This window comes from Cricetulus griseus (assembly GCF_003668045.3).
Source record: "Cricetulus griseus strain 17A/GY chromosome 1 unlocalized genomic scaffold, alternate assembly CriGri-PICRH-1.0 chr1_1, whole genome shotgun sequence".
NCBI classification, from domain to species: Eukaryota; Metazoa; Chordata; class Mammalia; order Rodentia; family Cricetidae; genus Cricetulus; species Cricetulus griseus.
In genome coordinates this window covers 201,471,821-201,495,244 of record NW_023276807.1, presented here as the reverse complement: position 1 = coordinate 201,495,244, position 23,424 = coordinate 201,471,821, and the positions used below count along the sequence as shown (strand labels likewise).

At 42.3% G+C, this 23,424-nt stretch overlaps 1 protein-coding gene across 2 annotated transcripts in view; it reads left to right on the top strand.

Annotated features, from left to right (window-relative positions):
* Fermt2 (fermitin family member 2) overlaps positions 1-23,424 on the top strand; it is a 71,082-nt gene that overhangs the window by 29,766 nt on the left and 17,892 nt on the right. For both annotated transcript variants that reach the window (XM_027389287.2, XM_027389288.1), the window contains exon 4: positions 17,786-17,920. In XM_027389287.2, coding sequence (XP_027245088.1) covers positions 17,786-17,920 — 135 coding nt within the window. The remainder of the gene's footprint in view (positions 1-17,785; positions 17,921-23,424) is intronic.

The following is a 23,424-nucleotide window of genomic DNA, read 5'->3' as shown; positions in this document are numbered from 1 at the left end:
CAAACATTGTTGGCAGAGAATGTTGAGTTCCTTATCCAGCCTGTACACTGGTGTGCCGACTTCACAAATGTGCTCCCAGTTTGACAGTGTTCCGTGCTCACAGTGTGTTATGCTGGTGTTAATTTAAGACTGGGGTTCAGGTCTTCCCACTGGTGATACTATTAGGCACACGCTAACACATTCCCGTTTTCCCCTCTGCCCTGCCCCTGGAGAAGCACCTGTGTTTGATAGAGACACATGCACAGTGACAGTAGAGCAGGTTGGAGGGGCCCCTGTAAGAATGAGAAGGGAATGAAGAATCAGTTAGATCATTGTTCTATACTCTATGCTTGTTCCTTTTTAAAAAAGATTTTTATTTTATGTACATTGGTGTTTTGCCTACTGTTACAGATGGATGCAAGCTGCCATATGGGTGCAGGGAATTGAACCTAGGTCCTCTGGAAGAGCAGTCGGTGCTCTTAACTGCTGAGCCATCTCTCCAGCCCTTTATTTTATTTCTACCGGCAAAGAGTTTGTTTAGTCTAAAAATTATTTAGTGCTTCTTGTTACTTTATTTTCAAATTATTTTCCAGTATATTTTGTTCTTTATAAGTTTATTTTAGCTTAAGTACTAAAAATCCAAACTCAGCTTTGTTCCAAGTTTACATTTTCACACCTTGAGAAGTTATATGAGAAAACCAATTAGTTAACGTGACTCCCAATGACAGGCCCTTCCACCCTTCTGATGTGGGTATGGCCTCGTGTTTGTTTGTAAAGCCTTGCATTAGTAAGGGTTTCTGTTGCTGTGCTAGACACCCACAACCAAAAGCTTCTTGGGGAAAGGGTTATTTCAGCTCACAGCTCTTAGGTCACACGCCATCACTAAGGGAAGTCAGAGCTAGAGCTGGAGGCAGGAACTGATACTGAAGCCATCCAGGGAGGAGTGCTGCAGCAGGCTTCCTATGGCTCACCCAGCCTGCTTTCTTATACAACTACGGAGCACTGGCCCAGGGTAGGCATCACCCACAGAGGGCTTGGCCTGCCCACATCAATCATTACTCAAGAAAATGCCCCTACAGACTTGCTTACTGGCCAATCTGATGGAGGTATTTTCTCTCTTGAGGTTCCTTTCCCTTGTGTCAAGTTGATTTAAAAAACCAATCATGACAGACCCCCTTCAGGGAACAGGGTAGGGTCTGTTGAGCTGCCTTTCCAACTTGGCTGATAGGTGAAGCAGAAACATTCCAGAGTCCTCCTCACATCTCGTTGTCCACCTGTGTCATGTGGCCAGTCTTAGCTGCAAGAAAGACTAGAGAAGCAGAAAGATGTTAATGTTTGCAATTTTCTTATATTAGAGACAAGCAGAGAAGAGGGCTGAGAAATGGTTAGTGAATTCACCCATAAGCAGCTCTGCCACATGCTCCTTTCTTAAGTCTGTAATGAGCCAAACTGAACAAAATACAAAGATCAAATGATATTTTGAGTAGAGTGACTATATGAAAACTCTTGAATTTCATTTAACTCTCTCTCTCTCTCTCTCTCTCTCTCTCTCTCTCTCTCTCTCTCTCTCTCTCTCTCTCTCTCTCTCTCTGTCAAACTTACAGAGATCTGCCTGCCTCTGCCTCCGGAGTGCTAGGATTACCTGTGGCGGTTTAAATAAGAATACTTCCCCATGGGCTCATATATTTGAATATATAGTTACCAGGGAGTAGCACTATTTGAAAGGATTAGGAGGATTAAGAGGTGTGGCCTTGTTTAAATAGGTATGGCCTTGTTGGAGGAAGAGTGTCAATAGGAGTGGGATTTGAGGTTTCAAAAATGCATGCTAGACTCAGGTGTGCTCTCTCTTTCCTTATAGATCAGTTCATAGCTCTCAGCTATTGCTTCAGTGCCTGTCAGTATTCCTACCTGAAACTGTAAGCAAGCCACCCCCACCCCCAATTAAATGCTTTTTTTTTTTTTTTTTCATAAGAGCTGTCTTGGCTGTGGCTTCTCTTTACAGCTATAGAACAGTTAACAGAAGACAGAAGTTGGTACCAGGGACTGCCATATTGCTGTGGCAGGCCTGAGCATGCTGTTTATTGGAGGAATATGGAAGACTTTGGGACTTTGAACTAACAAAGTGGCTGAACACTTCAAGTGGGACTTATTGGTCCACCCTAGTAAAAGCAAGGACAGTAGTGCTGAGAGCAATGTCAGTCCAGCTCAAGTTTCAGAGGGGAAGAGTATTAGTAAGTGGCCTAGAGACTATTCTTGTGATATTTTGGCAAAGAATGTGGGTGGGTTTTGCTTTTGTCCCAAAAATCTGCCTGAAGCAAAATTGAAGAGTTTTGGATTAACGGTTTTGACAGAGGAGATTGTAAAACAGCCCAGTATTGACTGTGCTATGTAGTTATTAGTGGCCACTGTTTTGAAGATCTATAATGAAAAGGAGCAAGCTGAGCAAGGAAAAATTTAAAACGTACAGTTTGAGGAGAAAAGGAGCTCAAGGAGGTGTGATGGCGTTAAGTCCAGTGCTCAGAGACAACAAGATTAAAGAAAAGCCTGATGCTAAATGGCATAAAGGGAGTGGTGACCTCAGGGCAAGACCCCATCCAGCTAAGCTTCCAAATTGTGAAAAGGAATTAAAATCTTAGATCAGGAAGGAAACCACACACAGCAAAGCTGATGCAAATGTAATTGAACAGGGTGCCAGATTCCAGCCCCACCAAGCAGCAGAACTTGGCAGCTTCCTCATATGGTTCTGGCTTTAGAGTCAAGGATACAATACAGGGGTTATGGAATCTCCTTCTGTGGCTAAGGAAAGTCACTGATGCCAGGCATATGTCGGGTGTCTCTTCATGGACACCTAGAGAGGCCGTTATATAAAGCTGTGAAGGTGAAACCTGGATTTCAGTGGCGACCCCATGATGTTGGGGATACTAGATTTGTGGGATACCTGCCAAGAAAAGCTGCAGACCAGGTCTGTAACCAGCCCGAGAGAGTCAAGTGTGTTACAATCAACAAACTGAAGAGGAATTGGAGATCTGAAGAGTGCTTTGACATCAGACATGGAATTGCAGAATTTGTGGAGTCTTCGCAGCTAGGCTCTGGACTTGGGTCCTCACTATGCCCCCCTTCCTCCCTTTCGGAATGGTAATGAGTGTGCCATTGTGTGTTGGAAGTATGCAATATGCTTTTTGTTTCGTTTTTGGAGGCAGGGTTTGTGTAGCCCTGGCTGTCCTGGAACTCACTCTGTAGACCAGGCTGTCCTCGTCTTAAAGGTCCACCTGCCTCTGCATCTTGAAAGCTGGGATTAAAGGTCTGCACTAGCACTGCTTGGTTTGATATGCTTTTTGATTTTATAGAGGATTACAGTTAAAGAGATTGCCTTGAATCTCAGAAGATACTTTGAACTTTCAGACAGTGTTAAGATTATGAAAGACTGGGGCTTTTTAAGTTGGATTGAATGAACTTTTGCATTATGATATGGCTACAAGCCTGTAGGGACTGAGAAGTGTAAAGTGATGGTTTGAATATAAATGGTCCCCGTAGACTCATGTATATTGAATGCTTAGTCACCAAGGAGTAGCACTATTTGAAAGGATTGGAAGGTGTGGCCTTATTGAAGGAAGTATGTCACTGGGAGTGCACTTTTAGGTTTTAGAAGCCTATACCAGGCCCAGGCTCACTCTCTACTTACAGATCTGGATGTTGCTGTCAGCTGTTGCTCCAGAGCCTGCCTGTATGCCACCATGCTTCCTGCCATGATGTAATGGGCCAGACCTGAAACTAAGCAAGCTTCCAATTCAGTGCTTTTTTTCAATAGACACCTGGGCCATACATAGTGTCTCTTCACAGCCACAGAAGTAACTGAGATGTGTGACCTTGAGACAGTTTATTGGAGCATTCTGGTAGATCAGAGTCCAGTGATTGATTGCTCGTGTCTAGCTCCTTGGGGGGATGTTATGATTTGAATCTGAAATGTTTCCCACAGCTCATGTTTTGAAGTTTGCTCCCCAGCTTGTGATGCTATTTTAAGAGGCTGTGGAACCTTTGGAACCTCTTAGCTGTTGGAAGTAGGTCACTAGGAGCAAGCCTGATTCCAGGGCCCTTTCTGCCTTCAAACCTGACACCATTTGACTAGACCCCACACAGGCTCCTGTCACTATGCGTCCTTCGCCACCCTGGCGGAGTGATGCTAAGCAGAAATAAGACTTTGCTCCTTGGCATTATTTCTTTCTGCTATTGTTGTCAAAGCAACACACAGGGAACTACAGGTGAGATGTGTTTGAATTCTTTGCCTTTCTCTTATAAGTGGGCTGTCTGGTTGAACTACCAGCATTCTTTGCATATTCTGGATGTAGAAACTTTATTGAGCGTATTTTGAAAGTGTTTCTCAGTGTGTGGCTAACTTTTTGTGAAGTGTTATTGAAATAGAAAAGTTAAATGTATATGAAAAACAATTGTGAACTCTATTTTCTCTTTCTGTCCCCTCCATTGCTTTCTGTGAAAGGGTTTTAGTAGTCCTTTGTGACTGTAGTTATCTCCACCTGTGACTTACTAGCTGTTTCCGCTTTCATCTTCATAGTAATTGCTTGCAATAGTGTCCAACCTTCAGCCTGTACTTGTGTTCCAGGATGGCTGTGAACACAGACACATTACTTAAAACATTATTAGGTTTTTTTCTTTGATTTTTTTTTTTTTTTTTACTACTTTGTAACTGGATTTGTGCAGCTCTTGAGCAAGAATTTTGTAGATGACAGCAATGTCAGAGTCAGTGTGTCTGTAGAAGATTGTCTTGATTGTTTATTGATGTAGGAGGGCCCAGCCTATTGTGAGCAGCATCATTCCCTAAACTGAGCTCTGAACTGTAAAGAGTGAAGAAAGCTAGTTACAGGCAGGCAGCGTGGGTGCATTCATTTATCTTTGTGTGTGTGTAACAGGGCCAGTTGTCTTGAGTTCCTGTCACTGAGATACCTGGAAGTGTCACCCAAATAAACCCTTTCTTCTGTAAGTTGTTTTGGTTGGGTTATTTTACCACAGCAACAGAAATGAAAGTGGCACACATAGGTTTTGATGTTCACCGGGGTAATTTCTGCTTCCCTTCCTGTCTCCTCCCCTTCCTTTTCCTTTGCTAGTGGTTATAGATTGTATTTTCCCTGCCTCTTTATGAGATAATATTTGCTTGTGTGTGAGGCTTTATTAATTTAATGTGGTTGGTATTGTTGGTAGCTGTATCCCCCCCCCTTTAAGTGGTGACCCCACTTTTTTTCTGCTCAGCAGTCAGATTGCAAGGAAATCAGTTGTTTTTTGTGTTGTTTTGTCTTTTAGGTTTTGTTTTTAGGATAGTTATGGGACCAGTTTAGCGTAACTCCTAAGGTGTTGTCTTTTGGGAATTCTTCCACTCTTCCTGGTGGCAACACAGTTTCAGTTATGGATCCTTTCCTGTTTCCTAGTCTTGAGTGGCTTCTGCTCACAGATACGGGTCACAATTCAGCCAGACACCAGGAAACATCTCTGAGACCTTGGGACACCTCTGTAAATAGAGCTCCTCTAGCCATCTTGGCCTCCCTGACCTCCATCTCCAGTGTCTCAACTCAGCAAGAGCCAGCTCTCTCTGCCCCTCCTGGCCCCAGCTACCTTTATCTAGTAAATTGGTTCTGGTAAAACTATATTGATCATCTTGGCTTTTCCTTTACTGTTGGTATCAGTAAAGCCATATTCACCCTCTCGGCTTTTCCTTTATTATTGTTCAGATAAAGGATAGAAAATCCCAAGTTCTTGCCACTCCATCTTCATTAGACCCTCCATCTTAATTTATCAGAAGATTTTCTCTTAGCCTTCTGTTTTTTCAGAAAACCATCATTGTTCATTAAAGCATTTGTAGATGCAAAGTCATTTCTTTCATTGAAATTTAAAATTGAACATGTTCATGGCTGGAGAGATGGCTCAGTGATTAAGATCACTGAGTGCTGCTCTTCCAGAGGTCCTGAGTTCAATTCCCAGCAACCACATGGTGACTCACAACCATCTCTAGTGAGATCTGAGTTGAGGCCCTCTTCTGGCCTAAAGTTGTACATGCAGATAAAGCACTCATATACATAATACATAATATTGAACATGTTCTAGGCCATGCTCATGGTATTCCCTTCCAGATCCAGTCTTCACATTCCCCTACCTCTTCCTCCACCCAACCCCCAAAGTAAAAGGCTCCATCAACCACCCAGATGTATGTATACCAGGAACAGGGTGGTCACCCTTAGCACTGCTAATCTTGTCAGCTTGGTGTGCCTTAGAATCACCATGGAAACAAATCTCTAGACATGTCTGAGGGATTGTCTAGATTAATTGAGATGGAAAAAGCTACCCTAACTATGTACAGTCCCTTTCTATAGGCTGAGGTCCTGAACTAAGCAAAAAAGAGAAACGGAGGCAGAACAGAGCATCCATTCCTCTTCATGCTCTTGCTGCCATGCCTTTGTGTCATGGTGGACCATGTCCTCAAACCATGAGCCCAAACAAACCATTCCTTTTGCTTTTGTGAAGCATTTTGTTGCAGAATTAGAAAATGACTCATTACATGTAAATATTGACCTTGCCTCCAGATGTGTGCAAATCTTTCTACATCATCTGTGCTGCACTGATAATCAGTTTGCCTCTGTCTCCTCATGGCTATTCCAAGCAGCCTCTTGAATGTTCTTCTTCGTCCATTCTTGTTCCTTCTGGTACCCTCCTTAAGCAGAAACATTTAAATTGTTTTCCTAAGGGGCTGGAGAGATGACTCGGTGATTGAGAATGTTTACTGCTCTACAGAGGACCTGGGTTTGGTTTCCAGCATCCACATTAGGTGCTCCACAACCAACCATAATTCCAGTTCCAGGGGTTGGTCACTTGCTAGCCTCTGCAGGCATGTGCATATAAACTCATGCAGCATACACACATACAGACGAATTGAAATGTCTTCTGTCACATTTGATCCCTGCATTGTCTTCCTTGGTTTTCCTAGGGTGGAAAAGTAAAAGAGCATCTTTGTAGTAAAGGAAGGGTGTTACGATAAATCTTTCCGCCAAAAGCCGCCGAGCCCCACCGCCACATGTGCGCTTTATGCCAGCCACCCGCCCGAGTTAGGGCCCAAATGAATACACAGAGAAACTTGTATTAGGTTCAAATGCTGTTTGGCCAATGACTAGGATTCTCATCTGTTACCTCAGTCTCAATTATCATAAATCTATATATTTTATAAGACTTATCCGGATGCCTTATTGGCATCCCTCCTTGCTGGTGGATCACATTGTGCCCACTGGAGGAGCCGCCAAGGGGAAAAGGGGGACCCCTCCTGTTTCTCCTTGCTAAATGAGTCTCCTTGCTATGTCACTTCCAGCCTGGATCACCTCTTCTCTACTACATTTCCCAGAATCCTCTTTGACTCCTAGTCCTGTCTAACTTGCTGCCATTGGCCAAACGGTATTTTATTCAACAATCAATAAGATAAACATACACAGAAGTACTTTCCCCATCAAAAGGGTGAATACGATAAATAATTTTAAAATGTTAATTTGAAACTGACTTTATTCTGCCTTTTAATAGTTATTGGATTGAGAGTTACTTTAACCCCTGAGTTTGGAAGTCTGCTCAGTTGTCTGGTGGGTTCCATGTTGTTACTAAGCCTTGGTAATACCAAAAAGTTTCATTTTCATCTCTTCTTTGTGAATGGCTTTTTCTCTCTGGAAACTTATGAGGTCTTTTCTCCTCCACTTTGAAGCTTCATAGCAATGTCCTTGGTTTGGGATTTATTTCCATCCATTGTTCTGGAGACTCCTGCCCAAGGCCTATTTCTTGTGTGAAATGTTAGTTTCCCTTTGTTTCCTCATTTGTCTTTGGTGCTGTTGGGCAGTGTCCTTGGGTTGACCCTCTTACTGACTACATCTCTTCTATTGGGTTGTTCACTGTGGCACCACATCTTCACTTTCAGTGTTTTGTATCTCCCCTGTGTGTTTGTTGCACAGATGATCAGTAAATTTAAGACTGTTGGCTGTTAATGCAGTTGAACTTCAATGGAGCAGTGAGGATACATCCCCATTGTTGATATCTAAAACTTCTTAATTGCTGGTTCTTTGATGTCTGTCCATCTCACAGATGTCTTTCTGTCATTCTTACCATATGAATTGAGGTAGCTTTACTCTGTACTCAGTATCATGCTTCTCCTATATCGTTTGTTTTGTGCATGCTAACAAAAACTCTACTGCTGAACTATGGCTCTGACATTCTTACTTGAAACTATTAGAATTTCATTGCCACTGTAAAGAAGTGCTATAAATTTAGCAGCTGAAACAAACAAACAAAAAAAAGCCTTACCTATAGAACTTTGATAAGAACTAGCTACAGGGAGTGCTGAGCACCTGTGCACTAGAGAGGGAGGTCCCCGAGCATATAGTTTAGTATTTGACTTGACAAACAGTTTGCATTGGTTAACAGCTACTTGCCTGCTTATGGCAGACTGAAAAGTTAGTTAATAGTATTTTTTTGCTGTTGCTTTAGTTACATTCATAGCTGGCTTATGAGCTGGACAGGAAATGACTTAGGGACAAAAATATCAATGTATGAATTGTGCAGTACAGAAATTCTCAGGACCCAGGAAACATTCCAGAAACACTAGAGAAGAGTTCAAATGACGTGCTTGTTTTCCCCTCGCCCAGCTGGGCAGTGACACAGAGAGCTAATGGAAGTGTGTCACAGCTCAGCTGAGACTGATTTTGTGTCCTCCAATATTTTGAATTTTTCCCCCTAACTAGTGTAATTTCTCTAAGGGAAACAACTGTGAGGAAAGAGAGAGACCACCACTACTACCCTGCCCCCAGTACTGAAGCAAGGTAGAAGCTTGAAGTTTTTGTTTAAAAGATTTATTTATTTTGGGTTTTTTGAGACAGGGTTTCTCTGTATTGTTTTGGAGCCGTCCTGGAACTCGCTCTGTAGACCAGGCTAGCCTCGAACTCAAAAAAATCTGCCTGCTTCTGCTTCCTAAATGCTGGGATTAAAGGTGTACACCATCAATGCCCAGCTTTTGTTTAAAAGATTTATTTATTATTTTAATTCTGTATATGGTCTGTCTGTTTGGGGGTATGTGCACATGAGTATAGGCTCCCTCAGAGGCCTGAGATGTCAGATCCCCCTGGAACTGGAGTTAAGGGTGATTGTGTGCTGGGGTGCCGGGAACTAAACGTGGGTCCTCTGAGGCAAGAGCAGTGTCTGATCTTGACTGCTGAACCATCTCTCCAGCCCAGCTTGAACTTTCTTCTCTTCTCCAGACATGGCAGTGGTAGCACTTAAAACCAAGGGTGCACTGAGAATTAAAGTGCAGTTCATAAACATTTATGTATGTTAAAGTTACTGTGACAACTGTGACCCACACTGAGAGAAACAGCTTAAAGGGAGGAAAGATTGGATGGACATCAATTTTAGAGGTTTCGACCCACTGTGTCAGGGAGTGCATGGTGGAGCAGAGTGGATCACATCTCGAGCACCAGGAAGCAGAGAGAGTGCCTATGCAGTGGGCTTCCTTTGTTTCTTCCCATTCCATTCAGGCCCCCAGGCTGTGGGGTGTTACCATCCTCCTTCTAGGCAGCTATCTCCTCCTTAGTTAATCCTCTCCAGCAATGGCCTCACATACAGACCCAGAGGAGTGCTTTACTAGTGTCGTACAGTTTTCTTTGCTGTGAAGAGACACACCATGACCATGGCAAGTCTTATAAAAGAAAATATTTAATTGGGGCGGCATGCTTATAGTTCAATCTATTGTCGTCATAGTGCAGAACATGCAGGCCATACAGGCAGACCTGATGCTGTCTACATCTTCATCAGGAGGCAGCAGAACACTGAGCACAGCTTAAGCAAGAGAGACCTCAAGTCCCACCCCCACTTCCTCCGGCATAGCCACTCCTAATAGTGCCACTCCCCTTTTCTTTCAACCTATTGCAGCTAGTCTTCATACGTCCATGCTCTCTAGCCAATGAAAGTGACAATCAAGAGAGACCACCATATAAGGTCTCAGATGTTAAATTGGTCCTTCAAAAGTCTGTGAGATTGTGAATATAGCTTGGCAGTGGAAAGCACTTGCTGCACCAGCAGAGGAGGGTCTAGAGTTTTGGATCTACAGAACCCATCTGCATTCTGGGTTGGCCTGGTGACTGTCTTTTACAAGACTGGGCAAGCAGAGACCAGAGGTCTGAAGCAAACTGGCTAGTGAGACTAGTCATATCTATGTGTTCTGATGTAGAGACTCTCCTTCAGTAAATAAGGGAGAAAAACAGTGGAAGAAGATTCCCAACACAAACATAGGACTTCCACATGCATGTGTATACATGGTGCATGCCCACACACGTATGAGAACACATATGCACATGACACATTCATATGAAAAAAGGAAAAGTAGACTGGGAAATGGTGATGATTCATTTGTATTAATCAGATCAGAAAGTTTACCTGAAATATCTTTGGGTATCTAGACATACCCAGTCATGGTAATCCAAAAGCCACATGTAAGGGTGAGTTACTGCTACATGTTGAGTATATAAGAATGAAGAGCCAGCCATAGTGGTGCACACCTCTAATCAGAGCACTGGGAGACAGAGGCAGGCAGATCGCTATGGGTTCAAGGCTAGCCTGGTCCACATAGTGAGTTCCAGTCTAGCCAAGGCTACATAGTGATGGAGACCCTGTCTCAAAAAGAAAAGAAACCCTATGCCGAGAGTTAGTAGTGCACACCTTTAATCCCAGCACTCAGGAGGCAGAGGCAGGCGGATCTCTGAATTCAAGGCCAGCCTGGTCTACAAAGCCAGTGCCAGGATAGGCTCCAAAGCTACACAGAGAAACCCTATTTCGATAAACCAAAAAAGAAAGGATGGAGGGAGGAGGGAGGAGGGAAGGAGGGAGGGAGGGAGGGAGGGAGGGAGGGAAGGAAGGAAGGAATCTTAGCTTTTTAGTTATGTAACTGGCATATGCTGTATTCTTTTTATTGGTATCACTATTTGTATTGGGCTTCATATGACATTTTCCTGCATATGTGTTCTTTTTCGTATATTCTACCCCATTGCTGACCCTTGTTTTTCCTCCCCCAATAGTCTCTTCCTTCTACTTTTATGAAATACTGTATTTATATATCACAATTTCTTTATCCATTCACCTGCTGACCATCTAGGCCAGTTCCAAATCTCAGCTATAGTGAATAGCATAGCAATGAACATAGATGTCCAGACACCCCTGTGGGATGCTGTCTTACTAAAAGACCCTGTGAGTTTATACCCAGGTCTGTTATAGCTTCATCAGATGGGAGCTCTATTTTCAGTTTTTAGAGAAGCGCCAAACAGATTTCCTTAGTGGCTGCGTTAGTTCACACTCACCGGTAGTAATAAGGATTCCTCTTTTTTCTATTATTTTTATTTTATTTTGTGGATGTGGGTGTTTCCCTGCATGTATGTCTGTGTGCCATGTCTGTCTCACGGAAGGCAGAAGGGGTTTATATCCCCTAGGACTGGAGTTATACAGACAGTTATAAACTGCCATGCCCATGTTGGTTCTGGGAATTGAACCTGGGCCCTTTGGAAGAGCAGCCAGTACTCTCTTAATTGCTCAGCCATCTCTCTATCCCTACATCCGTTTTCTTGAATGATAGCCATTCTCACTGGGATGAGATGGGACTTTTGATGTAAGGGTTTTGTTTTGTGTAGACCAGACTGACCTTCAACTCACAGAGATCCATCTGCATCTGCCTCCTGAGTGCTGGGACTAAAAGTGTGTACCATCACTGTCCAGGCATTAATGTAGTTTTTATTTGCATTTCTTTAACCGTTAATGACAGTAAATGTTTTTTAAATATTTATTGGCTCTCTCTATTTCTTCTTTAGAATTTTTTAATCTTTATCTTATGTGTCTGTTTTGCTTTTGTGTATGTCTATATACTACATGTGAACAGTGCTCATGGAGAACAGAAGAGGACATTGGATCCTCTGGTCTGGAGTTACAGACTGTGAGCTACCATGTGGCTGCTGGGAATTAAACCCAGGTCCTCTGGAAAAGCAGCCAGTGTTCTTAACCACAGAGCCACCTCCCCAGCCCTCTCTGTATTTCTTCTATGGAATTCATTTGCCCATTTTTGATTGGATGATTTAAGGGAAGCATTTAATGCTTGAGTTTTTTAAATATTCTAAATACTAAGCCCCTGTCAAATGAGACTTTCCAGGACCCAGACCAAGAGAATGGTGCTGCCCACAGGGGGCTGTGTGTTTCCACATCAATTGTGACAATTCCCCACAGACATGTCTATAGGCCAGCTTGATACAGACAGTCATTCACTGAGATTCTTCCCAGGTTATTCTAAAAAGACAAAATAAAACAAAACAAAACAAAAACAAAAACAAAAGAAACCCAGCAATCTAAAGAGAAACCAGAGCAATTTTAGGTTGTGTCAAGTTAACAGTTACAAGTAGCTGTCACACCTGCCATCATCCAGCCCTTGGAAGGCAGAAGATGCAGAAGGACCTGAAGTTAAAAGTCCTCCTCAGCTAGGTACAGAGTTAAAAGCCAGCTTAAAAATAAGATACAATCAGGCAGTGGTGGTGCACACCTTTAATCCCAGCACTCGGGAGGTAGAAGCAAGAGGATCTCTGTGAGTTTGAGACCAGCCTGGTCAACAAGAGCTAGTTCCAGGACAGCCTCCAAAGCCACAGAGAAACCCTGTCTTGAAAAACCCAAAAAGAAAAGAAAAGATACATGCCTTATTGTTTCACTTTTATCTTAAAACTAGCATGGCTCTAGTAATAATCCAGTAATTCACAAAAATGAATTGCAAAGGAAATATGGTATGGAAAAAGATAGGTGTTCATAGAAATATTATTTATAATGACATCAGTATTAGAAGAAATGGTCATTATATTTACACAGAATACTATATAGGTGTTGAAATTATTATCTACATAGTTATGCTTCAATAAGAAAATGGCTTAAAGGGAGGCAGAGGCAGGTGGATCTCTGCATTCAAGTCCAGCCTGGTCTACATAGTGAGTTCTATGACAGTCCATCTACACAGCAAGATCTTGTCTCAGAAAAAAAATCCCATAGGGCTGGAGAGATGGCTCAGAGGTTAAGAGGACTGACTGCTCTTCCAGGGGTCCTGAGTTCAATTCCCAGCAACCGCATGGTTGCTCACAACCATCTGTAATGAGATCTAGTGTCCTCTTCTGGCCTGCAGGCATACATGCAGACAGAACACTGTATACATAATAAATAAATCTTTAAAAAAAAACCATAAATAATTCATACTTTTTCTATTTTCAAATTTTATCACAGCTATGTATTTTTTTTTTTACAATAGAAGAAAACATTACATGAGGTGATTCTGCCACACCACCTGTGGTTTCACTTCCCAAAATTCCATTTACCAGTGGTCAGACACAGTTCTATAATATCCAATAGAAAGTTCTAGAAATTGACAGCTGTAAGTTTTGTACCCTTCTGAGCAGCGTAGTTAAGTCCCATCTTGCCTCACTGGTGGTAAATGACCCTTTGCCCAATGTGTCTTCCGTATATACACACCCCTGCTCTTAGTCACCCAAGAGCCATCAAGGTTCCAGCTCAGTTGTCATAGTTCATATTTAGCCTTTATTTTAGTGGTCTCAGAGTGCAAGAGGCACAATGCTGGAAATTTGGGTGGGCAAAGAAGCCTGAAAAGTGCCTTTGAAGAACTATCTCAGATACCATAGGAAAACAAACACAGATATTGGCAACACTGTATGTAACTTTTGTTAGAGTCTATGTAGTAATTGTTCTGTTTTGTTATTGGTTGCCACTTAATCTCTTACTGTGCCTTATTTAGAAGTATGTTTTCTTATAGATATGTATGTACAGGAATATGTACTTAGAATTTGATACCATCTGCAGTTGCAGGGTATCCATTGGAGTTGTGGAATGCGTGTTTCATGGACAAAAGGAGACTTGTAAAATGTCTAAGGCAAAATAGTTCTTGTCCCATAATTTTTATAGCAGCCCCGGAAGCCCAGACCCTCGAGAGCCGGGTAGCTTCCCTGCGTTCCAGTAAACATGGATCTGGGGTTTGAATTCAGGTAATCTGGCTATGTGTCTCTTACCTTAAATTGTGTCTCTCAGGCTGGAGAGATGACTCAGGTTGAGCATTGACCATTCTTCCAGAGGTCCTGAGTTCAATACCCAGCAACCACACGATGGCCCACAACCATCTATAATGAGATCTGATGCCCTCTTCTGGCCTGCAGGCAAACATGCAGACAAAACACTATATACATAACAAATAAGTCTTTTTTTTTTTTTTTAATTGTGTCTCTCAGCCCTTAGATATTAATGTCTTGTTTCCTTGAAATAGCTTCCTGAATCTTCCTAGAGGGTCAGATGTAGCTTTGTGAGCTCCTGAAGCTGGAAAACTGCCACTAGAAAGTCCTTGGTACTGCGATTGAGCCGGCTGTGACAGCCTGCTTTCTGCTGCTCTCTTTCCTCGTTTTTGGCTTTTCCAACTCTCTGTGCTTTGCCTTTTCTTTTTTAAGGTATGGTCTCACTAGGTAACTGTGGATGGCCTGGAACACGCTATGTAAACCAGGCTGATCTTGAACTCACAGAGTTCTCTGTCTCCTCAGTGCTAAGATTAAACGCCTACACTGACATACCTGACCCTTTAGTTTTTTAATTAAATAGATTGTGATGCAACCAATATACAACTGTCTGTAACCATTTAAAATGTAAGACTTTGAAGTGTTTGGTTTCTTGTTTGTTTTGTTTTTCAAGACAGGGTTTCTCTGTGTAGCTTTGGAGCCTATCCTGGCACTCGCTCTGGAGACCAGGCTGGCCTCGAACTCACAGAGATCCACCTGCCTCTGCCTCCTGAGTGCTGGTATTAAAGGCGTGCGCCACCAACGCCTGGCCAGTGTTTGGTTCTTTTGAGAGGGTCTCACTCTGGAACTCACGCTACAGCCCGGGCCATGCTTCTGCATGTTTCCATCCTCTCTCAGATTCCCTATTGGTAGCGCTCAGTGGCTCTCCCCCATCATTGAGATTTGTTGGCATTCTGTGGAATTTTGCTGGTAGAATCATAGATTTTAATCGTGAATTTTCTCCTTTCAAATTAGCTTCTTCCACATAATTTGATTCATTGACTTTATTCTGTGTGTCAATAGGTTGCTTCTTTCTGCTGATGAATGGACTCCATTGTGTGAGCATTATTTCCAGTGATATGCAAGTTCCACATGTTTTGCTTATCCCCTTGAGCTACTCCCAGTTGGGTTTTATGAGCACAGTGCTGTAAATGTTCCTCTCACTTTCTGGGCTATCCAATTTTGTGTTAGCTGCATGTTTAAACTATAAGAAACTGAAGGACCATTTCCACATACTTTGTCAGTTCCCATTCCAGCTAGCTAGGTATGTGAGCTGCAGATGGATGGCCCTCTCCTCGTGTGTCATAGTTCCCACCCTGTGTGTTTTTGAAGGTGCTTTGCTTTGATGGGTATAGTGCTACCTCATTATAGTTTAATTCACTTTTTTCTTTGATGAGTGGTGATTCATTATCTTTTCACGTACTTCTGGGCCATTCTTTGATGAAGGGCTTGTCCCAGTTGGTAGCCCAGTGGCCTTATTCTGGAGTTGCATATATTTTTCATATATTTTGAATACAAGTTTTATAGATATACTTGCAAATATTTTATGTCAGTATATTGCTTCTCTATTTTCTGAACAGTACCTTTCAAAGAGAAGGTTGGTTAATTTTTAAAATTCATTTATTTTTATTTTATTTGTATGTGTTTTGCCTTTGCATATGTCTGTGTACCAAATGCATGTGGTCCCCTCAGAGGCCAGGAGAAGATATTAAATAAATCCCTGGAATCAGAATTACAGAGGAAGATTTATACATTTTTATTTTATGTGTGAGTGCCTGCCTGCATATGTGTATATGTATCACATGTGTGCCAGTTCCATCAGAGGCCACAAGAGGGCATCAGATCTCCTGGAACTAGTGTTACAGGTAATTGTGAGCTACCTAGTATGGGTACAGGGAACTAAACATGGGTCTTCTATGAGAACAGGAACAGCTCTTAACTGCTGAGCCATTTCTCCAGCTCCAAAGGCAATACATGGGCGGATGGGAGAGTTTGTATCTGTATTAGTTACTTTTCTGCGGCTGTGACAAAATACCATGCCCAAAAGCACCTTACAGATGACAGCATTTATTCTGGCTATGGTTCCAGAGGGATGAGTCCATCATTCGGGGAGGCAAGGCAGCAGGAGCAGGCCTGGTGGATGGTAGAATCAGGAGGCTGGCTGATGACATCTTTACACACACGTGAAGCGGAGGGGGAGCTGGAGGTGGGGCAAGGCTGTAGACCCTCAAAGCCCTCAGTGAGTGCCGCCTCGAAGTGATACAGTCCTTTATCAAGGCTCCACAGCACGAAAGGCCCGCAACCTCCACCAGAGGCACCAGCTGGGACCAGGTGTTCAAAATGTGATGTTGTCAGGAGGAGCTCATTCAGACTTCCACTGTCCTTCTTAAGCAATACGTGTAGCTCTCCACATTTGAGGGCTTTTGGTATGAGTGCAGGTAGGGAATCAGTTTTCTTTAAGGGGCTGGCTACCTCGAGTTTGACCATGCATGGGCAACACAAGTTGGACTTGGTTTTTTTTTTTGTTTTGTTTGTGTTTTTTTGTGACTTTTTTTTCTTTTCTTTTTTGGCTGGTGGGGGGAGTCACAAAGATGGGGTGTGTGGATCTGGGTGGACTAGGAAGTAAGTGTGATTTGGGGTACATGCTGTGAAATTCTCAAAAAGTCAATAAAAATACTGTATTGTAGAAAAAATAAGTTAGAGAACGATTAAGGAAGATAGCTGATGTTGACTGACTGCTGGTCTTCACACATGCACTCACAGGTGTGCGTCCGCATGCACACACACACAGTTTTCAACCTGCTTATCAACCATGGGTTGAGTTGACAGAGGTTTGATTTGGGGGAAGGGATAATGTTGAGTCTTGCAATTCTGGAAAATATACTGTATCTAATACCAGCTTGAGTCAGGAAAAATGGCCCATGCTAAGAGCGCTGGCTGGTCTTCCAGAGGACTAGGGTTCAATTCCCAGCATTCATAGGGTAACTCACCCATAAGCAGTGCACAGATATACATGCAGGCAAAATAGCCATACACATAAAGTTAAAAGAAAATACCTGTTCATTAATGTAATCATTACACATGCTTCATGTACCACATGTATCTTATGACAGAGAATGATCGATACCAGATAATATAAATTCTTAAATAAAAATGAGTATATGAATAAAATTTCTAGGATTTTCTTTCTGGTTTTGAAAAGTGTTTTTTAGACATGTCCTGGCTGTCCTGGAACTTGCTATGGAAACCAAACTGGCCTTACAGTCACATAATCCACCTTCCTGAGATTAAAAGCATGAACCATCTACTCCAGTGGGTTTCCCTTCTGTGCCCTAGTGTATTCTCCCTCCGCTTTGAGGCCATCACATTGTTAGCTAGTCATGAATTAAGAGTGCTTTGCGTAGAGTAGATTTTTTGGTTTTGTTTTCTCCAGTCCTGGAATGGAACCCAGGGCCTTGTGTAAACTAGCCAAACATCCTCTTGCTGTAGTTTTTGGGGATTTTTAGCATGTCATCCATCACTCTTTCATGTGGTATCAGTGCTGGGCAGAACACCAATATCCACATAGGCTGAAGGAAATGGCAAATTCACATCTCAGTAGATTAAGTAAACTTACTGTGCTAACTTCTTTCACTTAATCCATTCCTTAACAGATATAAGACACCCTGAAGAACTTTCTCTCTTAAAAAAACCCAGAGATCCCACAAAGAAAAAAAAGAAAAAGCTAGATGACCAGTCTGAAGATGAAGCACTTGAATTGGAAGGACCGCTTATCACTCCCGGATCAGGTGAGACCCTGACTAAACAAAGGCAGAGCGTGAGGGCCCTGCATTGTGTGTGTGTTGTTAAGGGTACATGAGGCATATAGGTCCAGAGAGTGGTCCAGCCCTCTTCACCCTCTCTTCTCAGTCATACTAGTGCCATGTAGGTCCTCTTCTGTGCTGGTCATATCATATGTTAGTAACTGAATCAGTGAAGAAGAAACCTGGTTCTTTGCTCAGGTCTGGAAAGGATAGTGCCATAATTGGACTTAGTTTTTTAGTTTGCAAAAATTGAAAGCTTTTTTGTAGGTAGACTGTTGGGGAAAAAATCACTATTTTGTTGATACATTGGTACCTAAAACCTTACTTAATTACTTAAGACCTCTTCTGTGGTGTGTATATCCTGGTCTCTTTGCATCCCTACCTTTTTCTTTTAGGAGTCATTCTTTGGAGATGCGATCTCACAATCCCACCCATTCCTTCCCCAAGCTGAATTGGGTATTCTCCTATCTTTAGACTCTTTGGTGTTTAATATACTGATTTGTGTCTCCTAATAATTGTGCATTCCTTGCACAAAGGATGTGTTATAGAACAACTGGTTTCTGAATTGTTTACAAAGAAAAGATTTTAGAAAGATTGTTGAGTTTATTTCTAATCATTTTGGAGGAGGAAATGGGTGGTAGCTCACACACAGTAAAAGAGACTAGTTGTGACATAAGTTTTAAAAAGACATGTTGGTCCTCCGTCCGTATTTCTGATAGAGGCACTAAAACTCTTGTAATAAAAGCCACAAAGGAGATTGTGCAACAGCATGCACCTTCTAACCATACCGAGTCTGTGCTAATGAGGTAACTTTTGGGAAGTCCTAAAGGATGGGACTGGTTATCTGATAAATCAACTCTGTGATTAGAGGCTTGCTACCACCCACACCTCCCAGACATCTTGTGGAAGGGAAAAGGGCTGGAGGCTGAGTTGAGCATTGTTACAGTTATGAAATACCTGTGGCTGGTAGCTCATAAAACACATTTTTTTAGCTGATAGTGTGGTGGTTCAAGGGCATGATGCAAACATGGTTAAAGATCTTGTGGCTGATGACATTCATTACCATGCATGAAGGAAAAGATACCAGAGTAAGACTCAAGGGGTTAGACTTTTAAAACAACCCCCTCAAAAGAACTTCCCAGAATTCTACAAACATTATCTCATTTCCTTCTGGAGGCGGTGCACCAGTGGCCTGAATAACTCAGGACTAGTCACTGTCTCTTAAGGGTCTAGTACTACTACTTCTTAATGCCACCACATTGGGACAAACTCACCCCTTTTGTCCCTGAAGAACAGTCACAACACCACAACAAAACCATGGTGATAACCAGGAACTCTCCTGCCTTTGTAATTAAGCCTCTCAAAACCCAAAAGAAAAGTGGTTGGGGCTTCCAGGTTGGTGAACTTACCCAGGTACTGTGAGGAGTGTTCCCAGAGAGAGGATGTAGCCACCGTGTAGCTTCCATCTGCCTGTGCCTGAATAGATTCCTTTTGTTATGAATTAGTGATGTAGTGAGAGAGTTTCAGAGTGCTTTAGCCACTCTAGCATATTATAAAGACGGTCATAGCACTCTGATCTAGAGCTGGGATTAAAAGCTCAGGTGAGCACATGGACTGCGCGTGGCCCCAGAAGTCACCCAGTGTTAGCAGATAACTGTGGAAGATCTCTTCCAACCAAAATGAGGGATACTTTTGGGCCAAATAATGTCTTCAAAGTATAAATACATACATACTCCCTTTTTTCACTTTTTTTAATATAGGGCTAAAAGCCCTTTAGTATGTGTCTGCTGGCCAGAGTTCTGAATCCTTTTATATAAGTGTGTGTGTGTGTGGGGGGGGGGGGTTACACATGTGCAATGCCCAAAGATGCCAGAACACTGAGTCAGATCTCCAGAGCCTAGAGTCACTGCTGGTTGTAAGCCACCCTGCATGGGTGCCAGGAACTGGAAGAGCAGAGCAGTAAAGAGTTCTGAAGCACTGAGCTCTCTCTCCAGTCACCAAAGTCCAGATTTTTACATCTCTTTATTCACAGTCTTTTGTAATTGCTGTTCCTCACTTAATTCAGTAAGTTAGTTTTGTTTCAGGTGAGTGGAGCCTTGCTGTGCAGATCATTCTGATCTCACACATACCTCAGTGGTAGCCCTAACCCTCTGCAGCCTGCAGGCCTGAGCTGCCACACCATCGGGGACGTTGTTTTAGTTTGTTTTGTTTTTTGTTTTAATCATATACCCAGAGCAATTAACTCAGCTGACCTAGACTCTTTTTGCATTTGTATTTTCCAACTTTACTCCAACAATTATACTGGCTTGAATAGTTTGGGTGTACAGAGTCACTTGTTTTGTTGTTTTTTGTTGTTGTTTTATATTGGGGGCAGTGGGAGAAAGTGGGGTTTCACTCTAGTTTAGAATTCATGACCCCCCCCCCCAGCTTCTGGCTAGTTCCTTTCCACTCTGACCACAGCTGCTATTTATTTCTGGACTGTGTGTCATTCTTCAGTTCTCCCCTCAAGCTTGCCTTCAGACATCTCTGAGTGTCCTAAGGACACTACTGGACAGCTTTGCAAGAGACCTGAATTTTTATTTTCATTTTGAGATTTATGTAATTTTGTGTGTGGGGGGGGGGGTGTCATGCCTTCATGCATGTTTTGCGAACACCATGTGTGTGCAGGGCTCACAGAGGCCAGAAGAAGGTGTCAAAGCCACTGGCACTGGAGTTAGAGACAAGCTACCATGTGTGCTCAGTCTTTCCCACTGAGCCATCTCTGTGGCCCATTCAGGAAATCTTTTTAGGAAAGGAAAGCCAGAGTAACATTGAAAGATTGCTACTGTTGAAGGCCTCTCCTAGAGCTACTTAATTTCCCAAACAGGACATGCATTGCTAATGTCTACCTCTAGCCTCTGTTCTGACTAATAGGTAGCATGAGAAATTCAAACTGAATCAGTTGCCTGGAATCAGACACCCAGGAAAGGGAGAGCCAAGGTTTCCGTCAGTGCACCCTTAAGCTCTGACCATCTAGCCACATGCCTCTGCCTCCTTACTGAGGACATAAAGGCCCTCATTTTAGCAGGCAGGGTTCCAGTAGCCAAAGGCCAGAATCTAGCTTTTACTCATTATTTTTTAAACTTTGATTACTTTAAAGAAAAAGAAATTTCAATTCCTTAAGGAATCCATATTGTATTGTATAGTGTGTGTATCAATCAGAACAGTTTGAGGTCACCCACATTGAAAACTGCAACATGGAAGATCTTGTCAGTCTCGGGTACTAGAATCTGGGAAGCTGAGTTAGCTTTGTAGCCCAGTAGCCAATCAATAGTGACTACACGTGTGCAAGGAATTCTAAGACATACAATTGTTTCAGTTATCCAGAGGTGGCTAGAAATAGCTTCTGAGTATGAGAAAGATGAGAAAACCCTGTTTATGTAGATATCGGCAGAGTCAGAAACATTAGGTAATACAGTTGTAGTTTATTATTTAGGCTCTTTTCCCCCTGCTAACCCCAATTATGCTAATAGTGACAGAATATAAGAAAGCTGGCTGAGATGATGCAAAACTGCTCACCCCCCCCCCCACACACATACACACGAGTGAAACAGAGTTCACGCCTTTAATCGTAGCACCAGAGAGGTATATAAGATAGGAGCAGGGTCTTGGATTCTGGCATTCAGTTTCCAGTCACAGGGAAGACAGGATCTCCATTTCAGCCTTGGGAGAGGTAAAAACTGCTGACTGGCTGCTTTGCTTTCCTGGTCTTCAGGCAAGCTTTATTAAATCATAAACAATATATTACCATAAAAGACTAATATATACTGCATATTGTTCTTCAGTCTGATTATTTTTTTTTCACTGACCAGTATTTTGATGCTTTTTCTATAGCAAAGCAGAGAGTTCTCTCTCTCAAAAGCTGCTTGTGTAAAAACTATCTCTTATCTACTGCGTGGTATTATCTTACCACATAAACTGCAGAACGTTGCTGTACTTGATGTTCCCATCAGTCACATATGAATAGACCCTTTACATTCCCTCTTCGAAGTGTTGAGTATTGTGAATCTTTATACATCTTTTTACCATTTGACAAACGGTATTTCAGGGTTACTGTAGCCTCATTTCCTTGATAGGTGCTATAAACACTGGAATGGTAGAATGAGGTTTCATATATAAGCCCCTAGCTCTTCTTATTTTATTGATTTTTCATGTGCCTAGACTGATACTGCTTATTTGTTTTTCAGTCTTTAGTGATATTATCCTTATGTTAGAGAGTCTCACCTGCACATAAGCATTTAATGTGTTCCAATACAGCAGCCCTCCCAAGAGCCACACGAGACTTACTATCTGCAGTGAATTGTGTGTAGTGTAGAACACCAGAATATAGTGCTCTTTGGACGGTTTTCCTTTTGAACTAGTTCTGTTTAGTTTTTAAGCTATCCCTCCATATTTTGTTGCTGACTGAATCTGTTACTTCATCTTACTCTGTTTGACTTCTGCCTGAAATAGATATAAAAGCAGGCAAATAGAAAAACAAGTTAGGGTTAGCCTTTGAGCTGGCCCTGAAGGAATTTAAACTATGCATGCCCTCTGACCCAGCAGTGCAACTAGAATTGAGAAATAAGTACAAAACTACTGAAGCTTCGCTTGCCTTGCCACCAAGAGTCTAAGCAATCAGACACACATGGGTTGAGAATGGTCTGAGTTGTACTGCATGAAGGCAGTGTGCAAGCAACCGAGACTGGCTAATTCCTGTCATGGCCCCGCAGCTTGCCGTCTCTTGACTGTGAACAAGTCCTTTAGCCTGTGTGTCTCAGTTTTGTCCTCCAGGGTGAAAACAGATTTGTTGGGACACTAAATGAGTTGTTATCCTGTAGTATCCATAAGACAAATAGGAACTATAATAAGTAAAATGCAGTCTAGGGTTAAAAATGGGCTCCATTAACATACTTTCTGTATTGAGAACTTCATAGAGTTGTCAATTTTACCTTTACTTGGCTCTAAATAATTCTAGTTCATCATACTAGGAAAAAATGTCAATATTCTGGCATTCTTCATGAAGGGTTTATTCAACAAATGTTTTTTTTTTTATAAAGTAAACAGGTTTCTGCCTATTAGTCAATATTTTCCCATTATACTGCATTTATATGTACTCCCTTAGCAGAATCACTGTCTGCCCAGATGAGCTGGAGAAGTGATTCCTGCCTTTGGTAAGTATGGGCACCATTGCCCTTTCAGTGTCGTGATTTTAAGTTTAACAATGACTCACTCCGCTAGAGAACTGTGTCCCAGGATCTCCTTTAAAGGCTGAAGCAGAGTTCATAGTTCCACTCTGGGCCCCATAGCATTCCGATGGACAACCCAGGACACAGGGCTATTGGGTCAGATATGGATGGCTGACAAGATTCACTATGCTCAGTAAAAGTCCTTTCCATTCACGTGCATTCTTACTGCTTCTGTGCTCATATATCCTTCAGTTAGACAACCGGGAGAGTTATTAATCCTCT